This window comes from Ptychodera flava, chromosome 17, assembly GCF_041260155.1.
Source record: "Ptychodera flava strain L36383 chromosome 17, AS_Pfla_20210202, whole genome shotgun sequence".
NCBI classification, from domain to species: Eukaryota; Metazoa; Hemichordata; class Enteropneusta; family Ptychoderidae; genus Ptychodera; species Ptychodera flava.
In genome coordinates, this window is record NC_091944.1 from 24,103,337 (window position 1) to 24,117,496 (window position 14,160).

At 39.3% G+C, this 14,160-nt stretch overlaps 1 protein-coding gene across 1 annotated transcript; it reads right to left on the reverse strand.

The window, feature by feature from the left end:
* Window positions 1-272: 272 nt before the first annotated feature.
* LOC139116350 (uncharacterized) lies at window positions 273-2,476 on the reverse strand. Its single transcript, XM_070678986.1, has 3 exons — window positions 1,876-2,476; window positions 1,002-1,427; window positions 273-622 (listed from the first exon to the last, which is right to left on the reverse strand). Exons 1-3 carry the CDS (start codon window positions 2,474-2,476, stop codon window positions 273-275), a joined length of 1,377 nt encoding a protein of 458 aa, XP_070535087.1.
* Between the last annotated feature and the right edge of the window lie 11,684 nt (window positions 2,477-14,160).

Here is a 14,160-nt window from a genome sequence, read left to right on the forward strand (position 1 = left end):
TTGAGGCACATGTGAATAGGCAGATGTACACTTTATCTTCAGAATTTCTTGCTTCAGAATTCTTGTAGGAGAAATGACGTGTAGTGCTCCTGTGAAATCTATGACAGTCACTGTGAAGGGCGGAGCGTCGCTAACTCGGTACGATTGGAGAGGTGGTGTTATCAGCATTCTGTATGGCTTCCCTGCCATTTTTCAGCACTTGACGCATTTCCGAAGTAAACCTTTTACACTTTCACGTATGCGAGGAATCCAGTAACATTGTTGAATATTTGTCATGGTTGCCTACATTCCTGAGTGAAGTACTCTGATGTGAGCTGTTGTATGACAAGTCTTGTGAATGCGTGGTTTCTGGGTAGTAGTATGGGAAATTTCGTCTCCTCGTTGATCGGTGCGTTATGGAGCCTTCCACCTGGACGAAGTATACCATCTCTGTCTATGAACAACTGTAACTGTCTCACCAGGGGTTCTCTCATTGTCCTGGTTTTCCTTAAGGCAGCAATTTCATTGACGTGCATTTCGGCTTGAATTCCTGTGATCAATAGGGCTTCTGCGTCTCTGGTATCTTGCACTGAAATGTTAGGGTTCCCATGGGAGTCTTGCTTCCTCTCAGTTTTGAAGTAAACTTCAGTAAGTATGCGGTGACATGAAGCAGTTTCTCAGGGAGCTGTAGCGGTTGGCATCAATCAGTTTGTGGATACGAATTCCACGGTCTTGTCAGCTGGGCTTGTGGTTGACATGCTGGGCTTGTCTCGTTAATTGATTGCTTCATGTTGCAGTAGCACTTTGCTATCGAAGATTTCACAGATTGGCCAATCACCGTCACTTAACCAATGTGGTCCCTTCCACCATAGGTCTGAGTTTTTCAGTTCACTGGCTGTGACTCCTCTCGTGAGTAAGTCTGCCGGGTTATCCTTTGTGGGGCAGTATTTTACTTCGAAATCATGCTTTTTGATTTCATTGACTCTATTTTGTACGAAGACTGGTAGCGTCTTGTTTCCCACAATCTAATGGATAACTGCTTGGTTGTTGATCCATACTGAGGGAAAGTGTACCATGCAGAGCATATGTCACATGGTTTGCGAGTCTGGTTGCTATGACAGCACCCATCAGTTCTAAGCATGGCAGTGAGATATCCTTCAGGGGCTTTACACGACTCTTGGCCATAAAAAGCGACGTTAGTTTACCATGCTTTATGTACACTGGAGCACCATAAGCACTCTGACTGGCATCGGAAAACACATGAAGTTCACATTCCTTTTCTTGTGTTAACTCTTTGATGTACTGGCGGTTGATCTGTATGTCTAGAGCATCTTTGAGGTTGCTCCGAATTTTGTGCCATTCCTGCTCTAAATGTTCAGGTATTTGTTCGTCCCATCCTCGTTGTTGTTGCCACAGTTCTTGGATGAGCTTCTTTGCACTCACATGGACTGGCGAAAGGTATCTGAATAGGTCAAAGATACTTGATGTCGCGCGTACTATCTCTCGTTTTGTGGTAGGGCTGTCCTCATCGAAGTTTTTCTCCACATATGTTAACTTATCAGACTGCGTTATCCATTTCATCCAAGAGTGCTGACTTCCCCTTCGATTTTGCTATTTCGTCATTCTTTGCAACTTCATTCAGTTTCTCATCATTTGATACCCATGATCGTAGTCGAAAGCCATCACTGGACATGACTGAGTTTGCTTCTTCGTAGTATGTCATTGTGTCCTTTGTATCGAAAGCACCGCTAACAGTTTTGTCCGCATACACGTTCTCTATCTGATGTGACGTGCGATGGGTTTTCTTCAAGGTGTGTTTTCACAACAGAGTTCAAGATGAATGGTGAACACACTGCACCAAACAGCACCACATTGAAACGTATGTTTCAGACTGACTCTCTGGATTATCAGGATCTGAAATCCACAGGAACTTGGTATAGTCACGATCTTTATCGGCCATCTGCACATGAAGAAATGCCTTTTCAATATCACTCGAAAATCCTACATTGTGTGCTCGGAAACGTAACAGTATAGCGCTCAGATCATTCAACAAGTGCGGACCTTTCTCTAAGCAATCATTGAGGCTTGGTTGTTCTGATGATTTCTGGCAGCTACAATCATACACAATACGGATAGGTGTAGTTTCAGAATCCTTCTTGACTGCATGGTGTGGTAAGTAATGGCCCTTGGAATGGTCTGCATTATCCATCTTGCTGATAAATCCCTTGGCTACTTGATCCATGATGATGTCATCATATTTATATCTGAGTTCTGGTTCTAGTCTGCGTACCATTGGTCGGGTTCTCAAATTGGCAATCTCGAAACTAGTGGGTAGTGGTGGATTTTCTTCATGCCATGGCAAACTTGCGATGTATTGACCTTCCAATGACCTTTCCAAATGTGTTACACGATATTTTTCAAACCAAACGTTGTTGGTGATATCCGTGTTATAGTTCTCTTTGATGCCTAAAGTCTCTAAGTCCCAGTATTGCGTCATTATCTCTTGGTCTGCCTTACTGTCAGTCATGACATGTAGTATTGTTGTTGATGAGCTTGCACTCACAGGACTCTTAATGTTGGTTGGTCCTGAGAGCAGATATCCAAATTGGACGGCATGGCTGTTGGTCCAGGACCTCTACAAATATCATCTCCCACTACTGTCCAATAGTAATCTGCCCCAATGAGAATATCAATTTCTGCCGATTCACTACCAAGACGTTGAGCAATGTTGAGTTCCTTTAAATATGGAAGATCCAGCACTGATCTTGTTAAATGAGTTCTCATGGGAGTTGAAATTCTTGGTATTATGAGCACTTTAACTGATATGTTCGGTCCGATGACCGTTTCAAGATGGATAGTTGTGTTGTTCATGGCACGAATACCGTTAGAAGTTGAGCCAAAGGGCGCCAAGTTGATTTTCTCAGTCCCTTGCGTCTGTAGTTTGAGTAGATTAGCGGAGTCATCGGTAATGAACGATCGCTGTTAACCCTCGTCGAGTAAGATAATGACCTTGATGCGATTATTTCCATTCACAGCAATAGTGACATCAGTCTTCAACAAGACTGGTCCACACGGATGTTTCTGGTCTCCAAGTGCAAGTTTACTGTGTACTGTAACAGTTTCACTGTCTGGTTTCTTTGTAATGTGATCTGTGCCATTACAGAGGGCATTATGGTGTTTTCGGCTGCACTTCCTACATCTGAACTTGGATTTACAGGCTGCAGCTTGTTGTGTTTCCAAAACAGTTGATACATAACAAATCTCTTTTGACAATTTCCATTCGTTTGACAGGGTCAGTTACAACCGCACAGATTGTAGGCGAGTGTGATGCTTTGCAGAATACACAGGGGCGACTCTTTAAGTTTATGGCCTTTTGCTGCGAAGGCGAACGATGATTGTTTTTTACGAGAAAGGCCACCGTTGGCTGGGGGTTTGTGACGTCAGTTTGTCCCGATGAGGTGCCAGCTTCCACTGCGTGAATTTCCTTCAAAATGGCAGTACGTAGATCCTGAAGACGCCACTCTTTATCACCATGCTCCCGTGTAATCAGTGTTCGAATTCTCCATGGAACTTTGTCGATAATTACAGGCACAAGCAAATCTCCGTATGAGTCCTGTACTTTGCCGAGTGACTCTAAGCCCCGTATGTAGCTTTCTAAAGTGTCGTAAAACTGCTCAGGTCTTCTACTTTATTCCTCGGTTGTCGAATTTCCCAGAGGGCACGCATATGCACTGACCAACTTGTGTGTTTGCCCAAAACGTGCACGGAGTAAGTCCATGGCCTTCTCATAATTGTCATTGGTCAAAGCTAAGCCTTCAATCACATGACTTGCTTCATCATCGAGTTGTCCCCTCGTCGTCGTTTGAGAGAGACAAGTCTTGATTGACGCCGAATCAAATGAATCGTGGAAAGTTTTCCATTGCAGCAAACACCAGTAAATTGGGGTAAGGAAAGTTTGGGCTAGTGAACAGTTCTTTTACTCACGTTGTCGGTATGAGGCGGACTAGTGTTTGCCTGAGTAGGCACTACGCTGATTTTGTTTTCTTGACGAGTAAAATATCGCCGTACCTTTTCGATGTGTAGAATGAAGCCAGTGGTTACTTCATCCTGTTCTATGAATTCATCATTGTACCCGCCGTCGGTGGTGTCCTATAATATAGTCTCGTCTAGCAGCCCTATGGTCTTGATATTCTCTTCCATGGTTTTGATCACTGCATAAAACCCAGTAATACTCACTGTATTAGCACGGATTATAATCTGTATTTTAGCTGAAGAGTGCATATACAGATGAATACAGTCAAGAATCCATTTTTTGTATTCAGCAAGCGTGTATTCATGTAATTTCATGTGAATTCACTTGTATTATACTATAATAGAAGCAACTTATTAATTTGACTTTATCTGAACTCTTGTGTTTTCATGCAGTGGATAAGCCCACTCAGTGTATCAAGGCGGTCTGTGTTCACCGGTTGCTCCATAAGCTCCTCAGCTTGTCGAAGGAGGCATTCCATCCTTGTCCGTTGTCCCGCTCTTGATAGTTTCGGTCGCGGTTGTTGGGCGCTATTGTTCTGGCCACTTGCTTCGGGTGTCTCTGCTGAGTTTTCTGTCATGGTCTTGGTTTCCGGATGTATCCTGGTCTCGGCACCAATGTGGGGGAGGTGTTGTACACCTTATAGTTCTCTCGCTTTCCCCATGAAGCGAGTTCACAAGGAAACTGAGACACGCAGAGACAGACTTTTCATACACTCAATGTCGTGAGTTTTATTCGTATAACTAACGTACATGCCCCGCCTAATCATGTGACAGCAAACTGGCAGGAAACTCTTTTACTATGGAAACGCCCACCAAATGTTTACAGTGTTGGAATATCTCTATAATGGGTTTGCTTTCCGACACACTCCACCAAAGTGCGATGCTGTAAGGGGTTGAAATGCCACTCAATACCTTCTAGGCACAACGCATCATTCATCTTAGACTGGTCCAACCTTTCGAGCATCTGTCTCAGCTCCTCTGACCCTACTATATTTGTAACATAATCAGAACGTATACTCCTGACAGGACCTCTTCTTGCCACAATCCACGAATGGCATTAATGCACGCATCAGTTTCAAACGAATGTGCAACTTCTAAGTGTACAGCTCTCAAAGATAAGCAGGTAAATATAACACTATACCGCTTCAACTTATATCTTCCTCTGCGCACCATCAAATGACCAAAATAGTCCAAACAACAGAACGTAAATGGTGATACTTCCGCCTCAACTGTATCTTATGGAAAGCCATGACTGCCTTATATGGTCTAATATCATGTTGTGCTGGGCATTCGATATATTGTGCTGGGCATTCAATATGTTGTGCTGGGCATTCAATATGTTGTGCTGGGCATTTGATATGTTGTGCTGGGCATTCAATATGTTGTGCTGGGCATTCAATATGTTGTGCTGGGCATTTGATATGTTGTGCTGGGCATTTGATATGTTGTGCTGGCATTTGATATGTTGTTCTAGACATTCGATATATTGTGCTGGGCATTCGATATGTTGTGCTGGGCATCCGATATAGTGTGCTGGGCATTTGATATGTTGTACTGGGCATTTGATATAATGTGCTTGGCATTCGATATGTTGTTCTTGGCATTCGATATATTGTGCTGGGCATTCGATATGTTGTGGTGGGCATTTGATATGTGTGCTGGGCATTCAATATGTTTGCTGGGCATTCAATATATTGTGCTGGGCATTTAATATGTTGTGCTGGGCATTCAATATGTTGTTCTGGGCATTCAATATATTGTGCTGGGCATTTGATATGTTGTGCTTGGCATTCATTATATTGTGCTGGGCATTTGATATGTTGTGCTGGGCATTCAATATATTGTGCTGGGCATTCAATATGTTGTGCTTGGCATTCGATATATTGTGCTGGGCATTCGATATGTTGTGCTGGGCATTTGATATGTTGTGCTGGGCATTCAATATATTGTGCTGGGCATTTGATATGTTGTGCTGGGCATTCAATATGTTGTGCTGGGCATTCAATATATTGTGCTGGGCATTTGATATGTTGTGCTGGGCATTCAATATATTGTGCTGGGCATTCGATATAGTGTGCTGGCATTTGATATGTTGTACTGGGCATTTGATATAATGTGCTTGGCATTCGATATGTTGTTCTTGGCATTCGATATGTTGTGCTGGGCATTTGATATGTTGTGCTGGGCATTCAATATGTTGTGCTGGGCATTCAATATATTGTGCTGGGCATTTGATATGTTGTGCTGGGCATTCAATATGTTGTGCTGGGCATTCAATATGTTGTGCTGGGCATTTGATATGTTGTGCTTGGCATTCAATATATTGTGCTGGGCATTCGATATGTTGTGCTTGGCATTCAATATGTTGTGCTGGGCATTCGATATGTTGTGCTTGGCATTCGATATATTGTGCTGGGCATTCGATATGTTGTGCTGGGCATTTGATATGTTGTGCTGGGCATTCAATATGTTGTGCTGGGCATTCAATATATTGTGCTGGGCATTTGATATGTTGTGCTGGGCATTCAATATGTTGTGCTGGGCATTCAATATATTGTGCTGGGCATTTGATATGTTGTGCTTGGCATTCAATATATTGTGCTGGGCATTCAATATGTTGTTCTTGGCATTCGATATATTGTGCTGGGCATTCGATATGTTGTGCTGGGCATTCGATATGTTCTGCTGGGCATTCAATACAACGAAGGCCACAATACACATAAGTTAAAACTTAACATTATTGCAACAAAGTCAGACTCATAAAAACTATCAACACACAAACTTACAAAAATTGAAAACTGCATGCTTAACAATGGCTTAAAATTCATTCAAACACCTAATCATCTCAACAGAATCCAAATGTTACACGACACAAAGATGTAAACTCGGAAAAATGACACTTCAATATATTATGAGACTTAAGCAAATCACGAAACTCCCATTCATACTGAAATAAAATTGGACCTCACAGAACAACAGAAAACAAAATTAGAAAACTATTTGAAAGCTAAGTAAAAATCCCCTTTAGAAACAGCCACACAATGCTTACAGAACGCAAGTATTGAAAATTCTACCTAAGAATGAGAAGATAGCAATCAAACATTTGATAAATATAAGGGAACAGCACCTCTAGACACTGATAATAACCAAACCTGTCCAAAGACTTCACAATTTCTTTTTGATAGGTTCCTAGTGCTATTAACTATACCAGAACCTTATTGATATTAAAAGCTATTAAGCAATGCGGCATTAATTTGGCAGCCATATTTAATTTATGCAAATTGTCAAAGCGCCTTTCAAAACAACGAAACGCCAAAAGTGTTTCTACATGCCCAAGAAATATATTTAAACTTTAAAATCACTGAAATAGCTTATTTAATACGTGGTATACGATCGCAAAGTATTTTGTATAAATGTTGGTCGCCATATGGGCTGCTGTTAATACAGCAGTAGTGACATCAGTCTTCAACAAGACTGGTCCACACGGATGTTTCTGGTCTCCAAGTGCAAGTTTACTGTGTACTGTAACAGTTTCACTTTCTGGTTTCTTTGTAATGTGATCTGTGCCATTACAGAGGGCATTATGGTGTCTTCGTCTGCACTTCCTACATCTGAACTTGGATTTACAGGCTGCAGCTTTGTGTGTTCCAAAACAGTTGAAACATAACAAATCTCTTTTGACAATTTCCATTCGTTTGACAGGGTCAGTTACAACCGCACAGACTGTAGGCGAGTGTGATGCTTTGCAGAATACACAGGGGCGACTCTTTAAGCTTATGGCCTTTTTGCCTGGAAGGCGAACGATGATTGTTTTTTACGTTGGCTGGGGGTCTGTGACGTCAGTTTGTTCCGATGAGGTGCCAGCTTCCACTGCGTGAATTTCCTTCAAAATGGCAATACGTAGATCCTAAAGACGCCATTCTTTATCACCATGCTCCCGTGTAATCAGTGTTCGAATTCTCTCTGGAATTTTGTCGATAATTACAGGCACAAGCAAATCTCCGTATGAGTCCTGTACTTTGCCGAGTGACTGTAAGCCCCGTATGTAGCTTTCTAAAGTGTCATGAAACTGCCTCAGGTCTTCTACCTTATCCCTCGGTTGTCGAATTTCCCAGAGGGCACGCATATGCACTGACCAACTTGTGTGTTTGACCGAAACGTGCACGGAGTAAGTCCATGGCGTTCTCATAATTGTCATTGGTCAAAGCTAAGCCTTCAATCACATGACTTGCTTCATCATCGAGTTGTCCCCTTAAATACTGAAATTTCTGCACGTTTGAGAGAGACAAGTCTTGATTGACGGCCGAATCAAATGAATCGTGGAAAGTTTGCCATTGCAGCAAATCGCCAGCATATCAGGGTAAGGAAAGTTTGGGCAAGTGAACAGTTCTTTTACTCACGTTGTCGGTATGAGGCGGACTAGTGTGCTGGGCATTCAATATATTGTGCTTGGCATTCAATATGGGTAAGCCTAATTCACGTGCTACGTGCTATGCCCGAGCCACGATCCAATTGATTCATTTTCATTGATAAATCAAAATTCGGGATTCAACGCCGCCTTCTAAATGCATGAACTGGTGACCAGCGAATGTGTGTTTACGAATTCTACATTAAGGGGCATCTGCAGAAAGGGACTGGAGGAAAATTATAGGGAGGGAGGGCCAGTATTTTTTCAAAATCACAGGCCAATAAAAATTGATCAACAAAAATTCTGTACATTAATTTTGTAGAACATAGGGGTCACACGTTTTGGTCCTGAAGGTCTATCTACTTTTGAAATCTGACTTCCCCGCCAACTTGTCTCCCTCCCTTTAGAAATAAACTGAGCGTTTCCTAAGCAATAATATACCAAACCGACTTCCGCTCTCACGCAGCGTCCCTTGAAAAAATGACGCAACACACTCCAATTTCCACTGGCCTGTTAGTCCTGTAAATTTACGAGATTTTGGCACCCAACCCATCACAAATTGCAACATAATTTTTTCTTCAGAATACATTTTGGAGAGATACCCAGAACAACATAGCAAAAGTTTACTCGAATCTACCTTGGGGAAACATTTCTACTTTGCATAAATCAAATATGGCAGCCAGCCGTCCTACAAAATAATTTAATTGGCCATATATATTACATGTTAAACAAGCTATTTTAGCGATTTCAAAGTCCAACACTACTTATTTGGCAAGGGAAATCATTTAGGAGATGTAATGCGGTATATAGGCAGTTAGTTAATTTGCATAATTCCAATATGGTGGCTAACATTCCTAAAAAATACATTTTCAGTACTATACCACATATTAAACAAGCTATTACGGTGATTTTACATTTACAAGTATATTTTTTTGCCCAGACAAACATGTTTGAGATACTATGGTTTGCGTAGGCACTTTGTTAAGGCTATCGTAGGGGCTATTTTAAAACACTAACCATGTAGTACCTTATTTTCAGAGTTTGTCATCTTTTTGTTGCAGTAGATGGTAAGATGCAGTGCAGGGGGAAAACCGGATATTCGGTTGCCATGGCTACAATTTCAGGGTTAAAAATATGAGGAAATTTGTGGCAAAGATATCTATTGAACGAAAAGTCATACAACAACCGAATTTTTTCTGTAGCATTCAGATGTATATGTATTACAATATGAACCTAAATCTATGACTGTATAAGATGTCAATATAAATTAAATCATAGTCATCTCGGTAAGATTGAAAAATTAATAAATTTCACAACTTTCCGTCAAGTTTCTACTATGACATGATTGAATGACCTTGTTTTTTGAGGTTTATTTTGTAAAGTATTTAATTTCACATTTGTTGGCTGATTTTCATTGCATTCCAACCATTCTTTCAAGAGTTATTACTGCCACAAGAAACGAATGCAGTACAAAACACAATTGCTAGGAATATTGGATTGAAATGTTTACAACATAAAGGTGATACTCATACTTCATGCAAAGTTTACGACCTCAAATAGGGTATTTGACAAGTTTAAATTGTCAGTTAGAATTCTATTTACAAAAGTCTGGTTGTAATTGCTTTCTAAGTGAAAAATGAACTGTTAATCATAAAAAAAAACATTGATTTTATAATCAGCATGATAATGAAATTCATGTGAGATTCTTTACTTGTTATGTATATGGACACCATAACGTCTAATATGGTTTGTTTTCTGGTTTAATTGCTATACCTGAATGAAAATCTTCATATGCCTTACAGTAATATCCACACAAAATATAAAACAGAATCATTTGTTGCAAATTTCTTCCCGATTACTCATTGATCTGGCTTTTTTAGACTGCAATTAGTCTCAAACTCACAATTTCCACAACGCCATATTTTTACCTCTGAAAAAGCTGCTTCAATAAGCAAGCAAATGGTCACTACTTCATACATGATGCCATAACTCAACAAAGTTTTTAGGCAACCAAAAATAGCGATTTACCTATTTTGAATATATAATTTGACTAAATAAATTTGATCAGGGGTCAGTGGGGAAAAAACGCGATTTTTCTCGATTTTAGTTAATATTTTTTGAAGAATGATATAGCTTATTTGAAAGTATACATGTCGAGAGTGACAATGAAGGAAAAAAATAAAATTTGATTTTTTGAGCATTTTGACCGACATTAGCCCAGACGATGGCCTTAATTTGCATAAATCCAATTTGGCATCCAACATATCTACAATGGACCACATATAATATAAGCTATTTCATTGATTTTAAAGTTTAAAAATATATCTTGGGCATGAAGGAACACTTTTGGTGGTTCAGTGTTTTAAAAAGACGCTTTGATATATTTGCATAAATTAAATTTGGCTGCCAAATTAATGTTCCATTATTTAATAGGTTTCAATATAAATGAGGTTCTGGTATAGTTTAAAGCACTAAAGAACCTATCAAAAAGAAACTGTTAAGTTCTTAGACATTTATTTTTAAAAATGTGAAAAATATGCTAAAATTTATTTATAGTAACGATCCATTTCAGAATTAAAGTTTATTTTAATAGGTGTTTGTGGTACCTGAATGTGTTAAAATACTCAATAAGAATACTGTATTTTGAAAAAAAAAAGTTATAGCGAATTTGGCAGACTTATATATTGACTTACAAACATATTTAACTGTAGATCTCCCTAGAAGATAGGCAAGAAGTCATTATATATAAAGCAAAACTACAAAAAACAAAGCAAAGCTAATAAAAATGCAGATTCAAAATAATAATTTGATCAAAAATAACAAAGGCCACAATACACATAACTTAAAACTTAGCATTATTGCAACAATGTCAGACCCATAAAAACCTTATTAACACACAAACTTACAAAAATTGAAAACTGCATGCTTAGCAATGGCTTAAAATTCATTCAAACACCTAATCATCTCAACAGAATCCAAATATAACACAACACAAACATGTACATCTGGAAAAATGACACTTCAATATATGACGAGACTTAAACAAATCATGAAACTCCCATTCATACTGAAGTAAAAATGGACCTCACAGAACAACAGAAAACACAAAATTTAGAAAACTATCTGAGAGCTAAGTAACTGACACTCGTGAAAATCCCCTTTCAAACAGCCACACGATGCTTACAGAATGCAAGGTAATTAAATTCTACCTAAGAATGAGAAGATATCAATTAAACATTTGATAAATACAAGGGAACAGCACCTCTAGACACTGATAAAAACCACACCTGTCCAAAGACTTCACAATTTCTTTTTGTTAGGTTCGAAGTGCTATAACTATACCAGAACCTTATTGATATTTAAAGCTATTAAGCAATGCGGCATTAATTTGGCAGCCATATTTAATTTATGCAAATTGTCAAAGCGCCTTTCAAAACAACGAAACGCCAAATGTGTTTCTACATGGCCAAGAAATATATTTAAACTTTAAAATCACTGAAATAGCGTATTTAATACGTGATATACGATCGCAAATGTATTTTGTATAAATGTTGGTCGCCACATTGGATATATGCAAATTAGCAAATTGCCTGTACAGAACATTGTACCTCCAAATTTGTCTATCCCTGCCAGAGAAATATACTTTTAACTTTAAAATCACTGAAATAGCTTATTTAATATGTGGTATACGATCGCAAACGTCTTTTGTTTAAATGTTGGCCGCCATATTGAATTTATGCAAATTAAGAAATTGCATGTACAGAGCATTTTACCTCCAAAATTGTTTGTCCATGGCAAAGAAATACACTTTTGACTTTAAAATCACTGAAATAGCTTGTTTATTACGTAGTATATAACCAAGAATGTATTTTTTAGGAATGTTAGCCGCCATATTGGAATTATGCAAATTAACTAACTGTCTACACACAAATTTATATCTCCAAAATGATTCCCTTCGAAATCACTGAAATAGCGTGTTTAACATGAGATATATGGCCGATTATATTATTTTGTAGGACGGCTGGCAGCCATATTTGATTTATGCAAATTAGACATATTTCCCCAAGGTAGATTCGAGTAAACTTTTGATATGTTGTTCTGGGTACCTCTCAAAAATGCATTCTGAAGAAAAAATTATGTTGCAATTTGTGGTGGGTCTAAACCTATTTTGACTGGACTATGTGCAGTTTGACCTTACTACTCTACTATTCTACACACTGCTGCACAACACGGCACACTGTATATTAAATGTGAAAACAAGCTTAAGAACTACTAAAGTCAAAGTGTGGTGAAAAAAACAACAAGGAAATATTACTTGATTGGCGCCAGTTTAGGCGACAGACTTAGCATTGGTAAATGTTGAATGTTGAATGAACGTGGTCGATTAGCCATAGTACAGGGACATAGGAGCTTTGGCACACAGAATGAGTAAAAATAAAGTCATGTAAAGGCTGTATCAGTCTGGGGATTTGTAATTTCCGATGCATTCTAAAATTTCAGTAATTAGTAATCAACTGTTACGGATGAGACAAGCCTGTAGGGAATTTAATAAGAAACTGGTTGTTATAAAAGTGTGAAAAGGGTGTGTGTACTGTTTATTATTTTATCTTTGAGAATCTGCCGCTAGTGAAGCAATATTTGGAACAAGTGGTTTACATTTAGGAATGGAGTAGGTGCGTGTAATATATACTACAACTTTACTGACTTTATCAATACCAAGTTCTACTTAAACGTCAAATCTGCGTCGCTCGCCACTTATTGTCATTCTACCGGACAAACAGTGTAGCCTGTGCTTTGGCTTTGCTGTTCAAGTTGCTTTTAGGTACAGTATGTGGCTTGGCGCTTTGCGAAGCCCCTATATTTGTTGGGCTAGGCTCGGCTCAATTCGATTAAAATCGTATTACGGACTTTAACTGCAGTACATCCCCCATCGAGGGTGTGACCGGGGATGAAAAAGACCATAATAATACCTACCCATGTCGACATCAGATTTGAATCACATAATAGATTGGCCTGGGCTATGCTAGGCGTAGGTAGGCCTGGGGTTTGAAGTTTGGCAGGGTTAAGCCAAGGAGTACATTCTACCCTACCTCACTGTCTAAGTTAACTTCCTTTCTTAGAATTCCGCCAAAGTCGAGAATCATGCTGAGTAAAAAGTCATGACCTTTTCACATGGCGTAAAAGTTAGACCTAGAACATATTAAATGCCTTGGACAACATATCAAATGCTGAGCGCAACATATGAATGCCTAGGACAATAAATTAAATGCCTAGAACAACATACCGAACGCCAAGAACAACATATTGAATGCCCAGCACAACTTATCGAATGCCCAGCATAATATATTGAATGCCAAGCACACAATATCAAATACCCAGCACAATATATTGAATGCCCAGCACAACATGATATTAGACCATATAAGGCAGTCATGGCTTTCCATAGTATCTGCTGACAAGTCGGCCATCATCTGTTCCCAAGGCAGTGCTTGATATCGCCGGCATGTGACACAACTCCTAACAACTCTCTTCGCCAACTGGATTGCTCCATAGATCCAGTACGTCTCCCTCACCTTTGCCAATAAGGCATTTCTTCCCAAATGGCCAACAGTAGAATGGGCATCTTTGACAATCATGACTGATACTTGTCCATTCTTTTGTGATACTAATAGATGCTCTGTCTCATAGGGTAGGTTTGCTTCATTGAGTCTGCCACAAACACGGATAAGACCCCCATCTGT

Bases quoted from the DNA above. Each gene is read 5' to 3' on its own strand.
- LOC139116350 (XM_070678986.1), bottom strand. From the start codon at position 2,476: ATGACGCAATACTGGGACTTAGAGACTTTAGGCATCAAAGAGAACTAT. The intron at 1,428-1,875 runs GTCAGTCTGAAA...ACCTTTCGCCAG, and splicing joins AGATCCTGATAATCCAGAGA to TCCATGTGAGTGCAAAGAAG. The intron at 623-1,001 runs GTGGGAAACAAG...TACTTACTGAAG, and splicing joins AAGCAGTTATCCATTAGATT to TTTACTTCAAAACTGAGAGG.